The 19,043-nt window shown below is 44.8% G+C and overlaps 1 protein-coding gene across 1 annotated transcript in view; it reads right to left on the minus strand.

Moving 5' to 3' along the window:
* LOC147426380 (Transducin/WD40 repeat-like superfamily protein) overlaps positions 1-17,940 on the minus strand; it is a 47,426-nt gene extending 29,486 nt beyond the window's left edge. The window contains exons 1-2 of the mRNA XM_086498538.1: positions 17,681-17,940; positions 17,082-17,603 (exon numbers count right to left, since the gene is read on the minus strand). Of these exons, the coding sequence (XP_086354664.1) occupies positions 17,082-17,603; positions 17,681-17,716 (558 nt within the window). The 5' untranslated portion in view covers positions 17,717-17,940. The remainder of the gene's footprint in view (positions 1-17,081; positions 17,604-17,680) is intronic.
* Positions 17,941-19,043: the final 1,103 nt, after the last annotated feature.

A 19,043-nucleotide genomic window follows, 5' to 3' on the forward strand; every position in this document is an offset into this window, starting at 1 on the left:
AAAACCCCTACCTTACCCTATCAGCTTTACTTAGCTGCCTCACTGACCTTGTCAATGCTCTTCGATTGGAGATGACAGTCCTACCGGACTTAAAGGAATTATTGAAGGAATGCTTCTTTCATAAAATTTCTCAACTTCCTAGGAAGTGGCTCTCTTCTGATAGCTCTTGGCTTACATCTCAACTAGCTCTTGATTTTCAACTAATCTCGGATAAATGGTTTGTGGTCGGGCTTGACAAAGGCTCCAACTGCCCCATGGTTATGTGCAAATACCTGGCTTGAAAAGCCGCTCGGGATCGTGTATCCTGTAAAGAATTCTGTCATACTGACAATACACTCAAAACATATACATAGATGAATCCAGGATATACCCAGATTCACCCTTGAAGGAAAGAGCAAGGTATAGACTCATGGTAGTCACCCACGAGACAATATAACCATCAGCTCCATCATGCATAGTATTGACTAAATACCACGACATCCCCACTAATGTCGTCAGTGCCCAATAGTGGGTGTAGAACTAGGTACAAACATATGCTCCCAAACACAACACACACCACACGCACACACACATGAGCATACATCAACACAAAGTTCAGCGTGCTGAGTTTCTGTCATGACTCCGGAGATCAAGGGCAGACTCAGCCATAATGAACCCTAGCACTAAGAGAAGCATTAAATTGGAAAAATTAGCACAAAGAAAAGATAGTTGATAGGGCATACGCACCACAAAAGATAGAAAGAATTAGCACAATATCAACTGGTTGTAACTCGAACGAAAACTTCACAATGTGAGGTCTCCATGTCCGCTATACGACTAAAAAATATACCTAGATGAATCCAGGATATACCCAAATTCACCCTTGAAGGAAAGTGCAAGGTATAGACTCATGGTAGTCACCCACGAGACAATACACTCAAAACATCTCTAACAAGATTTCTAAACATTTAGGACAGCTTGGGTACTCGGTAAGTAACACTAAGTAAATAGTACTATAACTTAGTACTGGTAACTTAGTGTTATAGCAAATAGTACTATAACTTAGTACTGGTAACTTAGTGTTACTGACGGACGCAAAGCGGACCCCGAATCCCGACGGCCTCTAAAACACCGAGGGCCGAATGGCTCGCCTCGAGCCTGCCACCGTAAAGCGAACAAGAGGCACCACCTAGCTTTGAGCGGCTAGGACGCAAACCCCACGATGATATAAACACCGCAAGCCTACACACACACAGAGAGAGAGAGAGAGAGAGAGAGAGAGAGAGAGAGAGAGAGCACTCGCAATTGATGAAAACAACCTTGGGGATGTGAGGGTGAGTTATTTCTGCAATATTTACAAGGTGGCATGCCGTGGTGGTAGAGAGGTAGGGGGAGGAGATGGTGCAACCTACTTGGTGCGTTCTCTAGGGCGATTCAATGGCTGTGAATACTCATTGCCAAGAGCGTACATACGTGTGTGCATCGACCATTGGAGTCGAGAGATGGGTGTGGTTCCCTTCGCATGGTGCAATTTCCAAGGCAAACCCAACACACAAGACCCCCTCCCTGTGATAGTGGTGGTGTCAATCCCTCCTACTACACTCTACCCAATGCTTGGTTCCACATAAGTTGCCCCCCGATAGTAACCTCTCAGTGCCAATTTATAGGTGTTGGCTGCTTGGATTATGGTAATCCCAATGTGGTTAGGGTAATCTTAATCGGGGAGATGAAGCAAGTGGTGGGCCCGGTGTGGTTGACCCTTGCTTTGTTTTGGGGAAGGTTATTAAAAGATGGGAATCTCTAGGTGGGCCTTTGTGACCATCACCTAGAGAGAGGATATTTACAAAAATGGAAATTTACAATGGCACGGGTGGAAAACTGAAGATGATGGTACAATAACCTAAAAATTACTGGGATAGCGTCGTGGTTGCGTGTTGCCGGCGATTGGCGTGTTGCCGGTGCATCGGTGTCGAGCGTACTTCTTTTCGGAGTCGGCCAGGGCATGCCTTCGACGCATTTTCTGTTTTTGTCGTTGGCGGCGCGTACTTTGGATCCTTCTTCTTTTTGTTTGTTGACGTCGTAGCCTTTTCCTTCGTATTGCGGTGCGGTGCGTATATGCGTGTGTGTATGTAGTTGTGCATGAGACGGGTGCATATATGTGTATATATGTGTATTTGCGGGTGAGTGCGTATATATATATATATATATATATATGTGTGTGTGTGTGTGCGCATGCGTGCGTGGGAACAAGGGAAGAGGGGGTTCTATATAAATATAATGTATATATATAATTTTATTTTATTTTTTTCTTCTTCTCTGATGTCGGCAGCTTGTTCTACTGCGCAAGGCGGAAGGAGAGGGGGGGGGTAGGATAGGGTGTGTGTGTGTGTGGGTGGGTAAGTGTGTGTATGTGTTGGCGTATTTCGTTGATGCCCGCATGGGCGTGTGTGTGTGTGTGTATGGCGAGCTGCGGACTGCGCGCATGGGAAGAGAGGGCGTGTGTGTGTGATGCAGCGCGGCGCACAGCGCATGGGAGAGAGAGGAGAGGGGGGGGGGGTGTTGTGTGGGGAGTGGTGAGTGTGTGTGTGAGTGAGAGATTGCAGCGCTGGTTGCACGAGAGAGAGAGAGACTTGGCGTGGGCCTGCGGCATCCGGATGAGAGGGAGAGTGAGGGAGAGGGGGAGGGGAGAGGGGTGAGGGGAGAGGGGTGAGGGGATAAGAGATAGAGAGAGTGTGTGAGTGAGAATGAGGGGAGAGGGGGTATGGCGGGGTATGGGGCATGTGTGGGTGAGAGGGAAAGGGGGGGGAGGGGTGTCTTGCATGGGGCTTGAGGACGAAGGGGGAATAAGTCAATGGGGGGGGGGGGGGGGGGGGGGAGGGAATATTTCCGCGGGCCAAAGAGGGGGGGGGGGTTTCTCATGCGACTCACACCGAGGAGCACGAGAGAGGGGTTGGGGTGGTTTTTTCTAAATTTCTGCCTGGCCGGGGAGGTTAAATTGGGGGGAGAGAGATATTAGGGAAGGGGGTATGTAAGGAAAATGGGGGGAGAGAGTGCGAGGGTTTTATCTGATGCCCGTAGGGCGGGAGGGAGGAAAAATAAGTTACGATGGGGGGGTACTGAGAGTGGGGGGGGGGGGTGTAATGAGTTTTTTTTTTCTTTTTTTTCTTGATTTCCGAAAGTCGGCTATCATTAGCCCTCTCTCTTTTGGCTAGAGGCATTCATGCTTCTAGCCCTTCTTCAGTTTATTCGGCTGTAGAGTTAGAGGGTTCTCCCTCTTCTGGAATGTCTAGCACGAATTCTGGGTCAAACCTAAGAAAATACCTCTTCAGTCTCCATCCATTGACTCTAGTCTTGTGAATTCTCCCATCTGCTTCCATCAGCTTATAGCTGCCGTTGTCGTAGCGCTTCTTGATGATGAATGGCCCTTCCCATCTGGGTTGAAATTTCGTATCCTTCCTGGTATCAAATCTGTTGTCGTATTGTAGTACTAGCATGCCTTTTCCCAGTCCTTTCTCTTTAAGCCCTTGATTGAAAGTGAGTCGGCATCGTTCTGCTTGTGCTGCATAGTGATTGATTGCTTCTTCCCTATCCAGTTGGAGTCTCTCTAGATCCAGGATGTGGTTTCTAAGGTTTACGATTGGACGGTGGGTCTGGCTGGCCAAGACTCGTAAGCTGGCTATTTGTACCTCAATGGGTAGAATTGCCTCCTTCCCATAAACTAGATGGAAAGGGGTGAAACCTAGTGATGTTCGGAACGTTGTTCTGTAGGCCCAAAGAGCTGCCATGAGATGTTTATCCCAATCTCCTGTATGGTTGTTCACCTGTTTTGTGATCATCTTGCAAATCATTCCATTTACCTTCTCTACCAGACCATTGCATTGTGGATAGTATGGTGTGGAATGCCAACGTGTGATGCCTAACTTCTTCATCAATTCTCCTACCACATCACCTCTGAATCCTGGTCCTCTCTGATATTATCTCAAGAGGAGTGCCAAAACGGCAAACGATATGCTCAAAAATGAACTTTGCCACCTTTTGGGCTGTAATGCGGGTGGTGGCCGTTGCTTCTGCCCATCGCGTCATGTAGTCTACACCCACTATGATGTACAGTTTACCTGATTGGACCCTTGGTAAGGGACCAATTGCATCTATTCCCCATTTCTCAAACGGACCATATGAAATGATAGAGGTTTGTGGCTCGTAGGTTAGCGTACGATCACTGGCTACTTGACAAGCCTTACATGTTCATGGTGCACATCTCTGTTCAAACTAGGCCAAAAGTATCCTACTTGTAGAATCTTCCTACTGGTGATATCTAGAGCAAAATGACCACCGCAAATGCCGTCATGGCAGCTTGAAATTACCTCTGTGATTTCATCGGAGGTTGGCACCCGCCTGAGAATTTGATCTTTGCCCTTGCAATACAAGTGGTCGTCTATAAGGCGGTACCTAGTAGCCTTCCTTACCAGCCATTGTTTTTGGCCTTTAGTGTGTCTTGTTGGACATTCCCCTGTATTCAGAAAGCTGATGATGTCAGGCATAGCGTCACTGCCTTGGAAGAGGGGTAACTTTAATTTGATTGCTCCTATGGGAACATCTTGTATTCTTTCTTTTGCTAGTGTATCTGCCTCCTGATTTTCTGCTCTGGGAATATGGAAGAGCTTTACTGCTTCAAACTTCTTTAGAAGGTCCCTAACTTAGCGAAGTTGACCAAGTAAAACCTGATTTTTGCACTCCCAGGTGCCATTTATTTGCTTTATCAAAAGCAAAGCGTCGCCGAACACATTCAAGCGCTGAATTTTTTGTGAAATACATTGTTCCAGCCCAAGGATTAGGGCTGCATATTCTGCCTCATTGTTAGAGTGGGAGTGTAATAACTGCCCCATGAAGAATACTCTTTCCTGCTGTTCATTAAAAATGACCATGCCTGCTGCAGACTGATCCATTGTTCTTTTGTATGCTCCGTCAAAGAAAAGAGAGTGAGCTCTCTCTAGCTTAGGGCTCTCTTTATCCGGTATTCCTTCCTTTGCTTCCGTGTTGACCTTCAGTTTCTTCTCGTAGTGGTGATGAGTAAGAATTCCTGCTAGACTAGCCTTGGTGGAGTTTTCTACTTGCATGGTGTAATCAAACTCTTGTAGTCTAATTAACCACTTTGAGATCCTAGATGAGACATCCATGTGTCGCATTACATAAGGGAAAACTTCTTCCATTGTCAGGATTACAAATGGTCTAGGCAAGAGATAGGAGCGGAATTTCGTGGTAGCAAACATTAGTGCCAGAACCATGTGTTCTACTTCGGTGAATCCCTTTTCCGATGGGGTCATGACTCGACTAGAGAAGTAAATAGGACGCATGAAAGAAGTTTTGGGATCCTTTTGCATTAGCACTGCTCCCAGAGTATCATTTCCCACACTAGGGTTTACATAGAATGGCTCGTCCCACTTAGGAGGTGAAATAGTGGGAAGCTTAGATAGGACTTGCTTTACCTCAGTAAACTGCTGCTCATTCTCTTCACTCCATGAGAAAACATCCCTTTGGGTGAGTTGTTGTAGGGGAAGGACCACTTGAGATAGCAGGTGAATGAACCTGCTTAAATATCTTACCTTCTGAAGGAAAGAAACCAACTGCTTGGTGGTGGTGGGAGATGATAAAGATACCAGAGCCTGAATTTTGCTAGGGTCAGCCTCGATTCCTTTTGCTGAAATTACATGACCAAGGAGAGTGACCTTGCTCTCACCAATGTGACACTTGTCCACGTTGAGTTGGCCACCTAGGGTTTGTAGCCTGGTTAAGCCGTCATAGACTTTGCTTAGATGAAGGGCTCGTGAGCTATAGATGCAAAAATCATCTATGAAAACCCGTATTGATGTTCCAAAGTAGGGTTAGAAAACAAAGGTCACATAGCGTTGAAATGTGGCTGGGACGTTGGTGAGGCCAAATGGCATCACTCTGTAGGCAAAACATCCCCAAGGTGTGATGAAGGTTGTCTTCTTCTGATCCTCCTCCGCAATGCTAATCTGGAAGTATCCTGAGTAGCCATCGCATACTGTGTAGCGTTCGTGACCTGCCACTTCATTGAGTATTTCATCCTGGAATGGGAGGGGAAAATGGTCCCTCTTCGTGGCTGCATTGAGAGGTTTATAATCCACACAGACTCTCCATTTATCTTTTTTTTTTTTTGTGACTACTACTGGGGAGACCCATTCTGAGTCTTCGACAGGATAGATGAAACCTGCTTGTAGCAAACTCCTTACTTCTTTAAGCAATGCCTCTTGTTGAATTACTCCAAGTCTTCTGAGCTTCTGTACTACGGGTTTACTGCCTTCCTTGAGCTTTATGTGGTGTTGCACTACTGTAATTCCTGTAATCCTATCATAGCCATCAATGAACAAAGTAGTGAAGTTGCCTAACATGGAGACATACTCTTTCCTTTCCTTACCTCTAGACCTAGATGGTGCATCATCTTTTCACTCATGACGCATATTTGCGCGCCACCATCTATGTAGACGTTTGAAATCCGCTGCCCTTTGATGTGAGCGTCCATGGTTGGCAAGATGTCATCGAGATCCCTCCCAAAGATAGCCCCAGCTATCCGTGGTTTTGATTTCCTGGTACTTACCATTTTCGTCCATTGCCTCCTCATTCTGGGTGCAAGGTGGAGTAATTGGAGCCAAGTTATCTTCGAGCTAACACATCCTAAACTAAGTCATAGGGTTGTGCTTCTTCACCTAGTGAGAAGTCCACGATGTCTAACTTCCGCCGTGGTTTAGCTACTTGCTTGCTAGACTCGGCTTTCCCTTTCATCTTCTCTTCTTTTTGAGATGCCTCCTCGTGCCTCACACGTTTCACTCCCATAGTATCCACTTCTTCTACCTTTGCTTTTCCTTTGTGCTTCTCTCGAGCTGACTCTTCTACCTTCGCCTTCCCTTTAGCCTCTAAGCTAATAACACTCACCGCTTGGTTCACCGCAGGTGGTGGAGGTAGTGGCGGAATGAGAGGTTGGGGTGGTGGTTGTTGTTGTATAGGTGGTCGCAAAATTTGGATTGCTGGGATTAGTCCTGGCTGCCTTGGTGGTGGTCTTTCTCTTGGCGGAGAGATTCTCTCTCCCCCCTCTATTGAAATTCTGTCTTCTTGGGTGTGGGCAGTAGTACATTCCATGGCCGTCTTTCCCGCAGTTGTAACAGTGGTATTCTGGGTTCTGCCTTCGTTGTCCTCTTCCTTGTTCTGGATTCCTGCCAGATGCATGCCCTTGCTGCACCGAATGCACAGATAAACTCTCTAGTTGGGTGGTGATGCGACTCAGCAGGTCTTGCTGCTCCTCTGCTGTCTCTTGTGGTTGGACTCTATGATTGGTTGTTGCAGCCACTGGGGTTGGTCGGGCCGAGCTTGTTTCCTCCGACTCGTTTAATCTTGCTTGCATGCGCAGCTTCTTGTCTTTAAGACGGGCTACTTCGACTGCCAACTCATATGTTGCAGGAAACCTTCCCTTCACCTTCTCTCTAAGCGGTGACCATAAACCAGCAACGAAACGGTCCTTCTTCAGGAAATTAGGCGCTTTTTCGCCTTCCTCCAGTGTGGCAACCCACCTCTCCCATAAGTCCACAAACTTTGACTCATAGGTGGCGTACTCCAGCAGGCCTGCCTGCTTTAATTCTCAGGCCTGCTTTAATTCTGTCAATAGCTGCCATAGCTTCTCCGAGGTTGTGCCTCCACCAAACCTCTTTACAAAAGCAGCCCTTAACACATCCCATGCATTCTTGGTAGCCTGGGGCAATGCATTGTACCAAGACTTGGCCTCTACTTTCATCAGTAGAGGAAAAATTCTGAGTCGTGAAGCGTCGTCATCTTTGTTGGAGACGACACAAGCAATGTCAAAATCGTCCAAAAAATCAGTGGTGAGATCCTCACCCTTCTTTCCACTGAACGTGGGGAAAGAAACACTTGCCATGGTTGTGACTCGGGAAATTACAAACCCTTTTTTTCTCTCTTTTTTTTTTTTTTTTTTTTTTACATCAACAGCAATTGCTCATAGCGGTTTTTACAGGAACGAACGGATAGGCTAAAACAGGATAAAAATAGAGACATTAAAGGAATGATGGTAATCTAGTATGGGGAGAATGATAGGGTTCGGGGAACTGAGGATTTCTCCTAGTACTGCCGCATCGAATAGGTAAACGATCTTCTGTTGGTAGAAGACTTTCCTATCTACATAGATATTCACATGCATATGCTACAAGAATCTGAACGGGAATGCCGTCGGCCCGTTTTCCATCATGCACAGAGGGTGAAATACTTACTTATACTCTTACCGTACCAGTGTTGATGAGTCGGCACATCCACAAGAGGTCATCACCTTTCATGGGCTCTACTCTTCCTTCGTTGCTTAGCACGTACGGGGTGATGGAGACGCGTCTGACCACTCCCAGTCTCTTGGCTAACAGCAATTGTAGGTAATTTCCGTAATCGGCGTGTTGCATGAATTCTACTCCATTCAGCTGCAGCTCATCTCCAGCCCACTGGGTCTCTCCCGTGGTAGAGAGCTTCTTCAGGATAAGTTGCACAGGGAGGGGAGGAAGATCCTCCACTCGCTTCCCAAAACAGCGAGAGCAGTAGCCGAACCACTCTTCTCTAGGACATGGGAATCTTCTCACCACTTCTTCTTCTGAATTGTCGAAGTGGATTGGTAGCACTCGCATGCGTCGTGCAAATCGGTAGGCGACCTTCCGCCGCTTAGCTTCGGATGACTTCTTCTTTGACAAAGTGGGTACAAACCGGCTCTCTGAGCTTGAAGCACTTGCTTGGCCAGATGCTTCTCCCTTCGGGGTCATGTGTTTCCAGGCTAGCCTATCTTCTCCTTGCCCTTGGCTCGAGCAACCCCTTTAGGCCACTTTGGGGTTTTATCTTTGACTGCAGTTTCTTTAGGGAAAAAGAGGCCTCACCGTCAGCTTTCCTTCCTTGACGTGAATGACCTCCTTACGATGAATGTCAATGTAGAAGACTTCAGCCCTTCCGCTGCCTCCGTTGCTGGCACTCATCGACTGTGTGCCTTGGTTGACAATAGTGATGGCACCTCACCAATCTCCCACCTGATGCTTTCGATTTATAGTTAGAACGAGCGACACGAGATCGAGAATTTACCTCTTCAATGCTGATGACACTGCAACCTGGCAGTAGCACCTCAATGAAGGCGGCTAGGGCCTCCTTCGTCTCTTCTTCTTCCGTCCTCCAGTTAGAAAATTCCTTTAGCCACTCGTCCATGATTGATAGTCGGCGTCACTTTCAGCATTGTAAACTGAAGGGGTCTTAGAAAAACCCTCCTCAATGGGAGCACCAAATGACGGACGCAAAGCGGACCCCGAACCTCGACGGCCTCTAAAACGCCACGGGCCGAATGGCTCGCCTCGAGCCTGCCACGGTAAAGCGAACAGGGGGCACCACCTAGCTTTGAGCGGCTAGGACGCAAAGCCCACGATGATATGAATACCGCAAGCCTACACACCGCGAGAGAGAGAGAGAGAGAGAGAGAGAGAGAGAGAGAGAGAGCACTCGCAATTGATGAAAACAACCTCGGGGATGTGAGGGTGAGTTATTTCTGCAATATTTACAAGGTGGCATGCCGTGGTGGTAGAGAGGTAGGGGGAGGAGATGGTGCAACCTACTTGGTGCGTTCTCTAGGGCAATTCAATGGCTGTGAATACTCATTGCCAAGAGCGTGTATACGTGTGTGCATCTACCATTGGAGTCGAAAGATGAGTGTGGTTCCCTTCGCATGGTGCAATTTCCAAGGCAAACCCAACACACAAGACCCCCTCCCCGTGATGGTGGTGGTGTCAATCCCTCCTACTACACTCTACCCAATGCTTGGTTCCACATAAGGTGCCCCCCAATAGTGACCTCTCAGTGCCAATTTATAGGTGTTGGCTGCTTGGATTATGGTAATCCCAGTGTGATTAGGGTAATCTTAATCGGGGAGACGAAGCAAGTGGTGGGCCCGGTGTGGTTGACCCTTGCTTTGTTTTGGGGAAGGTTATTAAAAGATGAGAATCTCTAGGTGGGCCTTTGTGACCATCACCTAGAGGGAGGATATTTACAAAAATGGAAATTTACAATGGCTCGGGTGAAAAACTGAAGATAATGGTACAATAACCTAAAAATTACTGGGATGGCATCGTAGTTGCGTGTTGCCGGCGAATGGCGTGTTGCCGATGCGTCGGTGTCGAGCGTACTTCTTTTCGGAGTCAGCGAAGGCATGCCTTCGGCGCATTTTCTGTTTTTGTCGTTGGCGGCGCATGCTTTGGATCCTTCTTCTTTTTGTTTGTTGACGTCGTAGCCTTTTCCTTCGTATTGCGGTGCGGTGCGTATATGCGTGTGTATGTAGTTGTGCATGAGACGGGTGCATATATGTGTGTATATGTGTATTTGCGGGTGAGTGCGTATATGTATATGTGTGTGCGCATGCGTGCGTGGGAACAAGGGAAGAGGGGGTACTATATAAATATAATGTATATATATAATTTTATTTTATTTTTTTCTTCTTCTCTGATGTTGGCGGCTTGTTCTACTGCGCAAGGCGGAAGGAGAGGGAGGGGTAGGATAGGGAGGGTGTGTGTGTGTGGGTGGGTAAGTGTGTGTGTGTATGTGTTGGCGTATTTCGCTGCTACCCGCATGGGCGTGTGTGTGTATGGCGAGCTGCGGACTGCGCGCATGGGGAGAGAGGGCGTGTGTGTGATGCAGCGCGGCGCACAGCGCATGGGATAGAGAGGAGAGGGGGGGGGGGGGGGTTGTTGTGTGGGGAGTGGTGACTGTGTGTGTGAGTGAGAGATTGCAGCGCTGGTTGCGCGAGAGAGAGAGAGAGAGAGAGAGAGAGACTTGGCGTGGGCCTGCGGCATCCGGATGAGAGGGAGAGTGATGGAGAGGGGGAGGGGAGAGGGGTGAGGGGATAAGAGATAGAGAGAGTGTGTGAGGGAGAGTGAGGGGAGAGGGGGTATGGCGGGGTATGGGGGATGTGTGGGTGAGAGGGAGAGGGGGGGGGGGGGGGAGTGTGTCTTGCATGGGGCTTGAGGACGAAGGGGGAATAAGTCAATGGGGGGGGGGGGGGGGGAGGGAATATTTCCGCAGGCTAAAGAGGGGGGGGGGGTTTCTCATGCGGCTCACACCGAGGGAGCACGAGAGAGGGGTTGGGGGGGTTTTTTCTGAATTTCTGCCTGGCCGGGGAGGGTAAATCGGGGGGAGAGAGATATTAGGAAAGGGGGTATGTAAGGAAAATGGGGGGAGAGAGTGCGAGGGTTTTATCTGATGCCCGTAGGGCGGGAGGGGGGAAAAATAAGTTACGGTGGGGGGGTACTGAGAGTGGGGGGGGGGGGGGGGGGGTGTAATGAGTTTTTTTTTTCTTTTTTTTTCTTTTTTTTCTTGATTTTCGAAAGTCGGCTATCATTACTTACCGAGTACCCAAGCTATCCTAAATGTTTAGAAATCTTGTTAGAGATGTTTTGAGTGTATTGTCAGTATGACAGAATTCTTTACCGGATACACAATCCCGAGCGGCTTTCCAAGCCAGGTATTTGCACATAACCGTGGAGCAGTTGGAGCTTTTGTCAAGCCCGACCACAAACCATTTATCCGAGATTAGTTGAAAATCAAGAGCTAATTGAGATGTAAGCCAAGAACTATCAGAAGAGAGCCACTTCCTAGGAAGTTGAGAAATTTTATGAAGAAAGCATTCCTTCACTAATTCCTTTAAGTCTGGTAGGACTGTCATCTCCAGTCGGAGAGCACTGACAAGGTCAGTGAGGCAGCTAAGTAAAGCTGACAGGGCAAGGTAAGGGTTTTTGGAAATTTAGGTATATAATTGACGCCTTTAGCCAATAGCTTGCGAATTGTGGCATTATCAATAATGTTGAGATCCTGTGTGCAGACATGATTACCAATTCCTTCAAAATTCCTGCAGAATGTGGCAAACTGAATGCATGTACAATAAGGGATTGCTTCTTGCCGAAGAAAGTCATTATTTAAAACTAATCCTTTTATCGGATGATGATATTTCCATCCTATGAGAATATTGTCAAGCAGTTTATGATTCCCAAAAGTAAGTCAAAGCACTCACAAAAAAGATCTTTTGGTTGAATCCAATCGAGAAGTACATTGTGAAAGAGACAGTGTATGTAAATAGCACCACATTTCGGATCTTCTCTGCAGAGAATTCTTCTTCCACTTGGGTTTGTTGAGACCTGCAATATATTCATGGGTTAGATTTCAGGGAAGTTTCTGATTGCAGGAAACCTGCCTCTCCCTCTTGTAAAGCTCTTAGTTTTTCCTCAATTAGACGAGGAGCTAGGTGTTAAAAAAGAGGTGAAAGAGTTGGAAGTAGCCAGGGAGTTAGCTCTTTTTAGAGCAGGAGAATCATCATCTTCAATACAAGGTTTAAGAAGACTAGTGATGAGCTTGACCCCTTTAAAGTTAGCATAAGTGGTGAGGTAAAGACCGGGTTCATCTGCTTTAAGCCCTTTCAAAATATCATGCATAAGACTACGGAAGATATTAAAGGCAATTTGTGCAATCACTATCTGCTTAGCTTGTCCAACTAGCCAGGAGCAGATGAGGGACAGATGAAAGTCGATTGGCTTCTCTGGGAATAATAAATCCAGATGGTTGAGGATATACCATATTGTATGATCAAACCATATGATGCTTGAATCACAGGAAGCTTTGGGATCAAGAAATCTACAAGCACATTTCACGTAGGGACGGAAGATATTCCAGATGGACTCAGTGTAGAACTCCGGGTTACTCTTAGCAAATTCCATGTTCCCCTTAGTGCGTATGTACAATCCTGCATTTGAAGAGCATTTGGAGTGGTCGATGAGCTAAAGGTTGAAAGGTGCTTTAATCAGCTCCCCTTTGTCCAAGAATTGTCCACCTTTAAGAATCTTGAGTTTGCAGTCTTCCACTGTTGAGGCAGGAAGGTTAGCAAGGTACACCCAGGTTTCACTAAGAATAGAAGCCAGGAAGGCTTTGTTTGGCAGAATCCACAGTTGATGGTCAACTCCGAGGGATTCAATTTCGATTTGTCTTACTGGTAAGACAAGAAAAACTTTAGAGATTTTTGGTACCATCTCAAGGAGGTTAACATCATTGAGGGAGCAAAGATTATTTTGAAATTCTTTTACTGCTTCCAGTGCTGCATTGTCTCTACAGAAGATGCCCCCAGTTTGAGGGATGGAGGGGGTATTTGGTGTGCAGACAAACGAGGGGTTAAGCCCACATAATTTTCTAAAGAAGTTAGACAGCTCAACGCCAGAGGTGGAGAACAGGGCAAGCTCTTGCTGATATTGTGAGGCTAGGACAGGAAGTTGTGTAATGTATTGGGACAACAAGTTAACTCCTTCTAAGGAGTCTTTGTCCAAAGTAGCCAGAATTTTAACCCAGTCATTAAATAACAACATATGCAAGACAGATAGTTTTTTATCAAAGGCAAGTGCCGAATCATAAATAAGCTGTGAAGCATCCAAGCTGCTAATACATCTAGGACAAGAGAGGAGGCCACACAGAGGGGCTCCGAGGTTAGTTCCAATCCTTGAGAGAGAGCAAGAGTCTGCAAAAACAGTGAGGTCAGGTTTACATTTTCTTGCCATAGTATGTAATACATAATTTGGCCTTTCTAGCAAGGAAAGGTCTAGTTCTAGTAACCAAGGCATTCTTTGGTTTATGGTCTTTAAGATAAAGCTTAATCTAATCGAGAATCTTTGCATGATTCTCAGGGTTGTGATTAGTACTCATGCGAGCTGTCATTCTATAACGTGAGCAATCCTGAAAAAGAGGTGACATAAAATTAGCAAAGTGTCCAAATTGTAATGTATTCTTGGTCCTGCAAACCTTCAACCGGCAAAGTCAGAGACTATAGTAGCCGTGAGCAGGGAACCAGAAACAGAGTCTAAAAGGGGCAACCTAACACCAATCTACCAATAAAGGATTTACAGACTGTGGGTCCAAATTAGAGCTTCATTCCTAAGACAATTTCCTAGGCCAGCATCTCGGTTTCCCCTAGAAAGGAAAAACCTTATGTATAGGATGTGTGTGTAGCTGTTTAAATCTTAACTAATAAGACATAATTGAATTTTTCCATTCAAAAGACAGCTGGCCAAGGAACAATGAGCAGATAAGTATAAAAATAACTCAGTATCAGAATTATTTAGGTACAATGTTTGTATGAAAGAGATCCTCTTTCAGTTAGACCAGTAGTAAAAGAACTTCCCCGTTCTTCAATGAGTACTTCATTTAAGTAAGGTTGCTTGCCAAAGAAAAGAAAACCCTCCAAGATAGGATAGAGTGCTTACCTGCATCCATCCAAACAAGACAACAACTCAGTTAGCTTTGGATGTGTTTTACATGTATCAATGGACCCTATCACTTGTTATCCATGTCCATCTTAAAGATTTTATTTACTTGTTACATCAAAAAATGAGTGTTATCTTCTACCTTTTTTACTGAGCTCTGAAGCCCATCAAGAATCCATATATCAATTTAATCATCGTGAGATCTATTTTTTTACACCATAGCTTGGTAGCTATGCTTTGCAGTAGTAACCATATACTTACCTTCAGGAGTACAATCTCAAGGTGTTATTGGTATTCCTTTACATACCGAGAGGTCAAGAACGACTTAAACTGTGTAAGATGCCCAATGGTATCAAAAAATGTATAATCTCCCAAAAAATGACAGTATAACCAATCAACAGAGTATCAAAAAACTCCATCTACACTAAGTAGACTCATGGATTACTAACCATAGTTTTTTTCAAAGCCGAAAGAAACGGCTGTATACTTACCTTCAGAATGCCAAGCTATCACGGACTGTAGTATCCGGCCTGTTTTGAGTATGATGCCTTAAAGTTTCAACAGTCATGGGTACTTAAAAAACACCCCATCCCCTTATCTGATATGAAGTCCCAACGGTGATAAGCCCAAGTGTGGCAACCAAAAAAACCAACAGTTTCCGAATCCTGCCAGTCATGCTCCCTCCTCCCCCCTTTTTTTTTAAAAAACCACATTGAATATCCAAGAGATAGGTTATGACCAGGGCAACCCATCAGCTAACACATCTGTATCGACAATTTACTAGGTAGGTATGATAACCGTTATTGAAAATACCAACCCTTAGCTGCTAGAATAAAGCCTGCTAGAAATACTCAATCCTTGCCAGTGTTCAACAGAAATCGTTTACCAAATGTAAAATAAGGTCAAGACCCATGCCAACTATGCTAAGGCTCAACACAGTTTATTTATAGTGTAAAAAGCAGCCCTTATCTACTTGTTCAGAGCAACACTATACTTGACATACCTACAGAGACAAACTGCCAGTTGGTTATGATAACCATTAGTGAAAACAACAACCCTTCGCTGCAAGCACAGAGCCAATACCTACTTGCAAGAAGAACCTCAGTCCGCACCAGTGTTTCAACAGAAACAGCTACCCACACGAGGTTTCAAGACCCCAGCCAGTCATGCACAACAGTTTGTTTAAAGAGGATCATTTTTATAATGTAATAAGCAACCCTCAGCAATTTAAGTACAACCACCTGCAACAAATTTATGCTTAGTTCATACAAGTCTTCAACAGAGACCATTTCCCCTTTAAATGCAAATCGAGGTCTCAAGACCTAAGCCATCCATGCCATGACGCACCTGTTTGTTTATGATTATGACCAATATATAATGTAAAACAGACGGCTCCAATCTCAACCATGCATAGCATTACAAAGAACAAACCAAAAACCGGATTTAGCAATAAGGTAGAATATAACACCTGTGTTGCTTGAGCTGCAAGCTCCATTTCTTTAGCAAGTTCAGACAGTGACGAAAATAAGCAGAAAAAACCTAATCCAAGGCTAAGTGAGGGCCAAGGTGTGCCCTCACCTCTGTTTAAATATGTAGGAGTGCACGTTTCCAGAGAGGTGGAGATGAATGCGCCTGGCCGCCCCTCACTGTGAGAATCCCATATTCGGCCCGCGATTGCCATCGCCTGAGAAGTCCATGGTCAGAGAGTAGAAGAGAGTAGACTGGGCCGCCTATCCCTTATAATGATATCAAAATATTCACGCTTCGATTATGCAAGGGCTTAGCCCCACTATAAGGAAAGTATGGCAGAGCAAAGAAAGCTCTACAGTCCCAGCAGGGGGGAAAACACCGAAGTGGGGGAGATAAAAAAACCAGTATTTTAGTGTGTGTGTGTGTATATATATATATATATATATATATATATATATATATATATATATATATATATATATATATATATATGTGTGTGTGTGTACATATATGTCTACATATATGTACACACACATACACGTATATGTATATATATATATATATATGTATGTATGTATGTATATATACATATACGTATGTATATATATATATATCACCCAAGTGTGGTAGATTGGTTATGCCATTTCCCTCAACTAACAAGTCTTGAGTTCAACTCTCGTCGGATAGATCTTTGAGGTCTCTTGGAATAGTTTCCCACGACGTTAAAAATTCTCTTCTTCTTCTCCTCTCTCTCTCTCTCTCTCTCTCTCTCTCTCTCTCTCTCTCTCTCTCTCTCTCTCGCGCGTCAGATAGATCTTTGAGGTCTCTTGGGATAGCTTCCTACGACGTTAAAATTTTCTCCTCCTCCTCTCTCTCTCTCTCTCTCTCTAAACCACACGTACTATAGAGCATCCATTCTTTTCTTTTTTCTTTTTTTTTGGGGGGGGGGGATATAAGAAAAGGGGTTGTATTCTGTGACCTCTAGAGATGCTCAATGGCCTATCAAGCATCCATCCTTTTGAGAGCTAGGGAGTAAAATATCATATAGATTGCACATAAGCAAAATGTGTGTAGCTACATTTTAGAGAAATCCTTTACTCATATTCTCTTTAATTGGTAGGTTAAATTTGACCGAGAACATTACTAAAACCTTCACCCAATGCCCTTCAATCGATCTTGAATTAAGGCTGCCAGCCTCCAAGTACCAAGGAGACTATATTTTAAACGGTAACATTTGAAATTTTCTAAGACCTTGGAGATACTTTGATCAAAACTTTCAAAAAGTATGTATAGAAGTACCTTTGTATGTCCCTTTAAAATAACCTCATTACTCATAGGAACTTGATGAAAATCCTCATCTTCATCCTGATCATCTCCATCTGTGTCACCATCTTCATCATCTGTGCTACTGCCGCCCGGTGGCAGACGAGGTGGGCCAATCTCCTCACCATCACCATCATCCATTGACACTTTAGGAGGCAAAGGAGGGCCAACCATAATATCATCTTCATCATTAGCCAAACTCTGCTCAGCTGGAACTGTAAAGGTTTCTGGCCGTCTTAAGGGCTCTGATGAGCCCATTGGTAGAGGGCCCTGTACTGGTTTTACAGGGTTCTCAGGTGCAAGAAATCTGTCCTGCAAGGAGCCTTTCTTGGCTTGCTGCTTCTGACCATTATCGGAGCGCTTCGTAGCCAAATGGATGGCTTCCAAAGAGGCCTTTTTGGGCTCTTGCCTGCCAAAGGACAGGGGAAACTGGGCACGCAAGCCCTCAAAGACTTGTGCTTCGTCCTCAATAACAGGCTCTGGTGGGGGATAAGGTCCCTGGGGCACATACATGAACACAAGGGTAACTCGAATATCGTAGCCATCTCAATAAGCAAGCCAGAGAAAATGCTTACCTGTTCTTGCTCTTCATTATCCTCATCAGAATCCATGTCAAAAGTTGCGGGAAACTAAACGCAAAGGGTGATGGTTCTAGCCCGATTTTGCAAGAAGAGAGTGCACAATTGTACGTGTGCGTGCACTACGTGTGCGTGCACAGCGTCGGCGATTGCTACTCCATCGTTAGCTCTGCAACAAGTCTCTTTCAAAAAGCAACATGCTTCTTAATATCGTCTACAATTCGAACCTGTACGTAAACATAAAACCAGAAATTTGGAAAGGCTTTAGACCTTGGAAGAACCTAAAACTAGAGTGCTTCGTTAGCCATGCCTGTATTGAATTAAAGTGGGTCCCAAGGGTAAGAGAAAACAAGAACCTAAAAGAAAAATGGTGTGTGTGTGTGTGTGTATGAGAGAGAGAGAGAGAGAATGTGTGAGAGTGAAAGAGAGAGAGAGAGAGAGAGAGAGAGTTTGTGCTTTGTTTTTCACAAATCTTATTACCTTAAGTTGACATAATCCTATTTTGACAACGCAATGATCTTCATGTCCCAATGTTGTTATGTCTAAATATGTTTTTAGATTTTAGATTGTATCAATTCTTTGATTCATGATCTATTGTTTAAGTTCTTGTCATTTGTATATGCCACTTCAACCTTCTTAAATGAATAAAAATCGACAAATTCTATTATTTGATGCTATTAATTATGTCTAAGATATTTATTAGTTGGGAGGTGAAACGTTAAAATGAAGCAGAGAGAGAGAGAGAGAGAGAGTCAAAGCGTGTAAGATTTTTTTACCTGAGAGCGTGTTTAGGATACCGATCGTAGTGTTTCAGAGGTGTACCTTGCAAAAAACCACAAAGAGAGTTAGAGTTTTGTCAAGGTCAATGTTTGTAATCATAGAAGATGAATGTTATTAATTGTTTGTTGTTCCATTTTTATGTTTTTTTTTTTAAACATGCAAGTCTCCTTGCATGGGGGAGTTTGCACAGTCCTCCCCAATTTTTATAATACGAGGGAACGTGCCATTCCCACGACTGCGTGCAATTTTCAGCGCGTTCATTAACTGCGTTCTTAGTGTCAAAAATTAGAATATGGTAACGCTTAATTACCTTGTGATAATCGTCGATGAACACAGATTCCATTTAACCTTTCGTATCACCGCACTGCTCTGAAAAAACATGATAGTTGAGACGGAGTGGACACTACAAAGTCTGAATCTGCGTCACCAAGTGTCATAAAACCTAATATCTAACCAATCTAAATGGTTTTCTCATATTAAACTGATCATTTAATGTGGGAGAATAAATGAAAACAAGGGTTAAAATATAGACATGTGGTTATGGATCTATCTCAGCACGGGGCCAAGGTTAAAGGGGTCC

Source organism: Adiantum capillus-veneris, chromosome 24, assembly GCF_014529385.1.
Source record: "Adiantum capillus-veneris isolate H3 chromosome 24, ASM1452938v2, whole genome shotgun sequence".
Classification (NCBI taxonomy): domain Eukaryota; kingdom Viridiplantae; phylum Streptophyta; class Polypodiopsida; order Polypodiales; family Pteridaceae; genus Adiantum; species Adiantum capillus-veneris.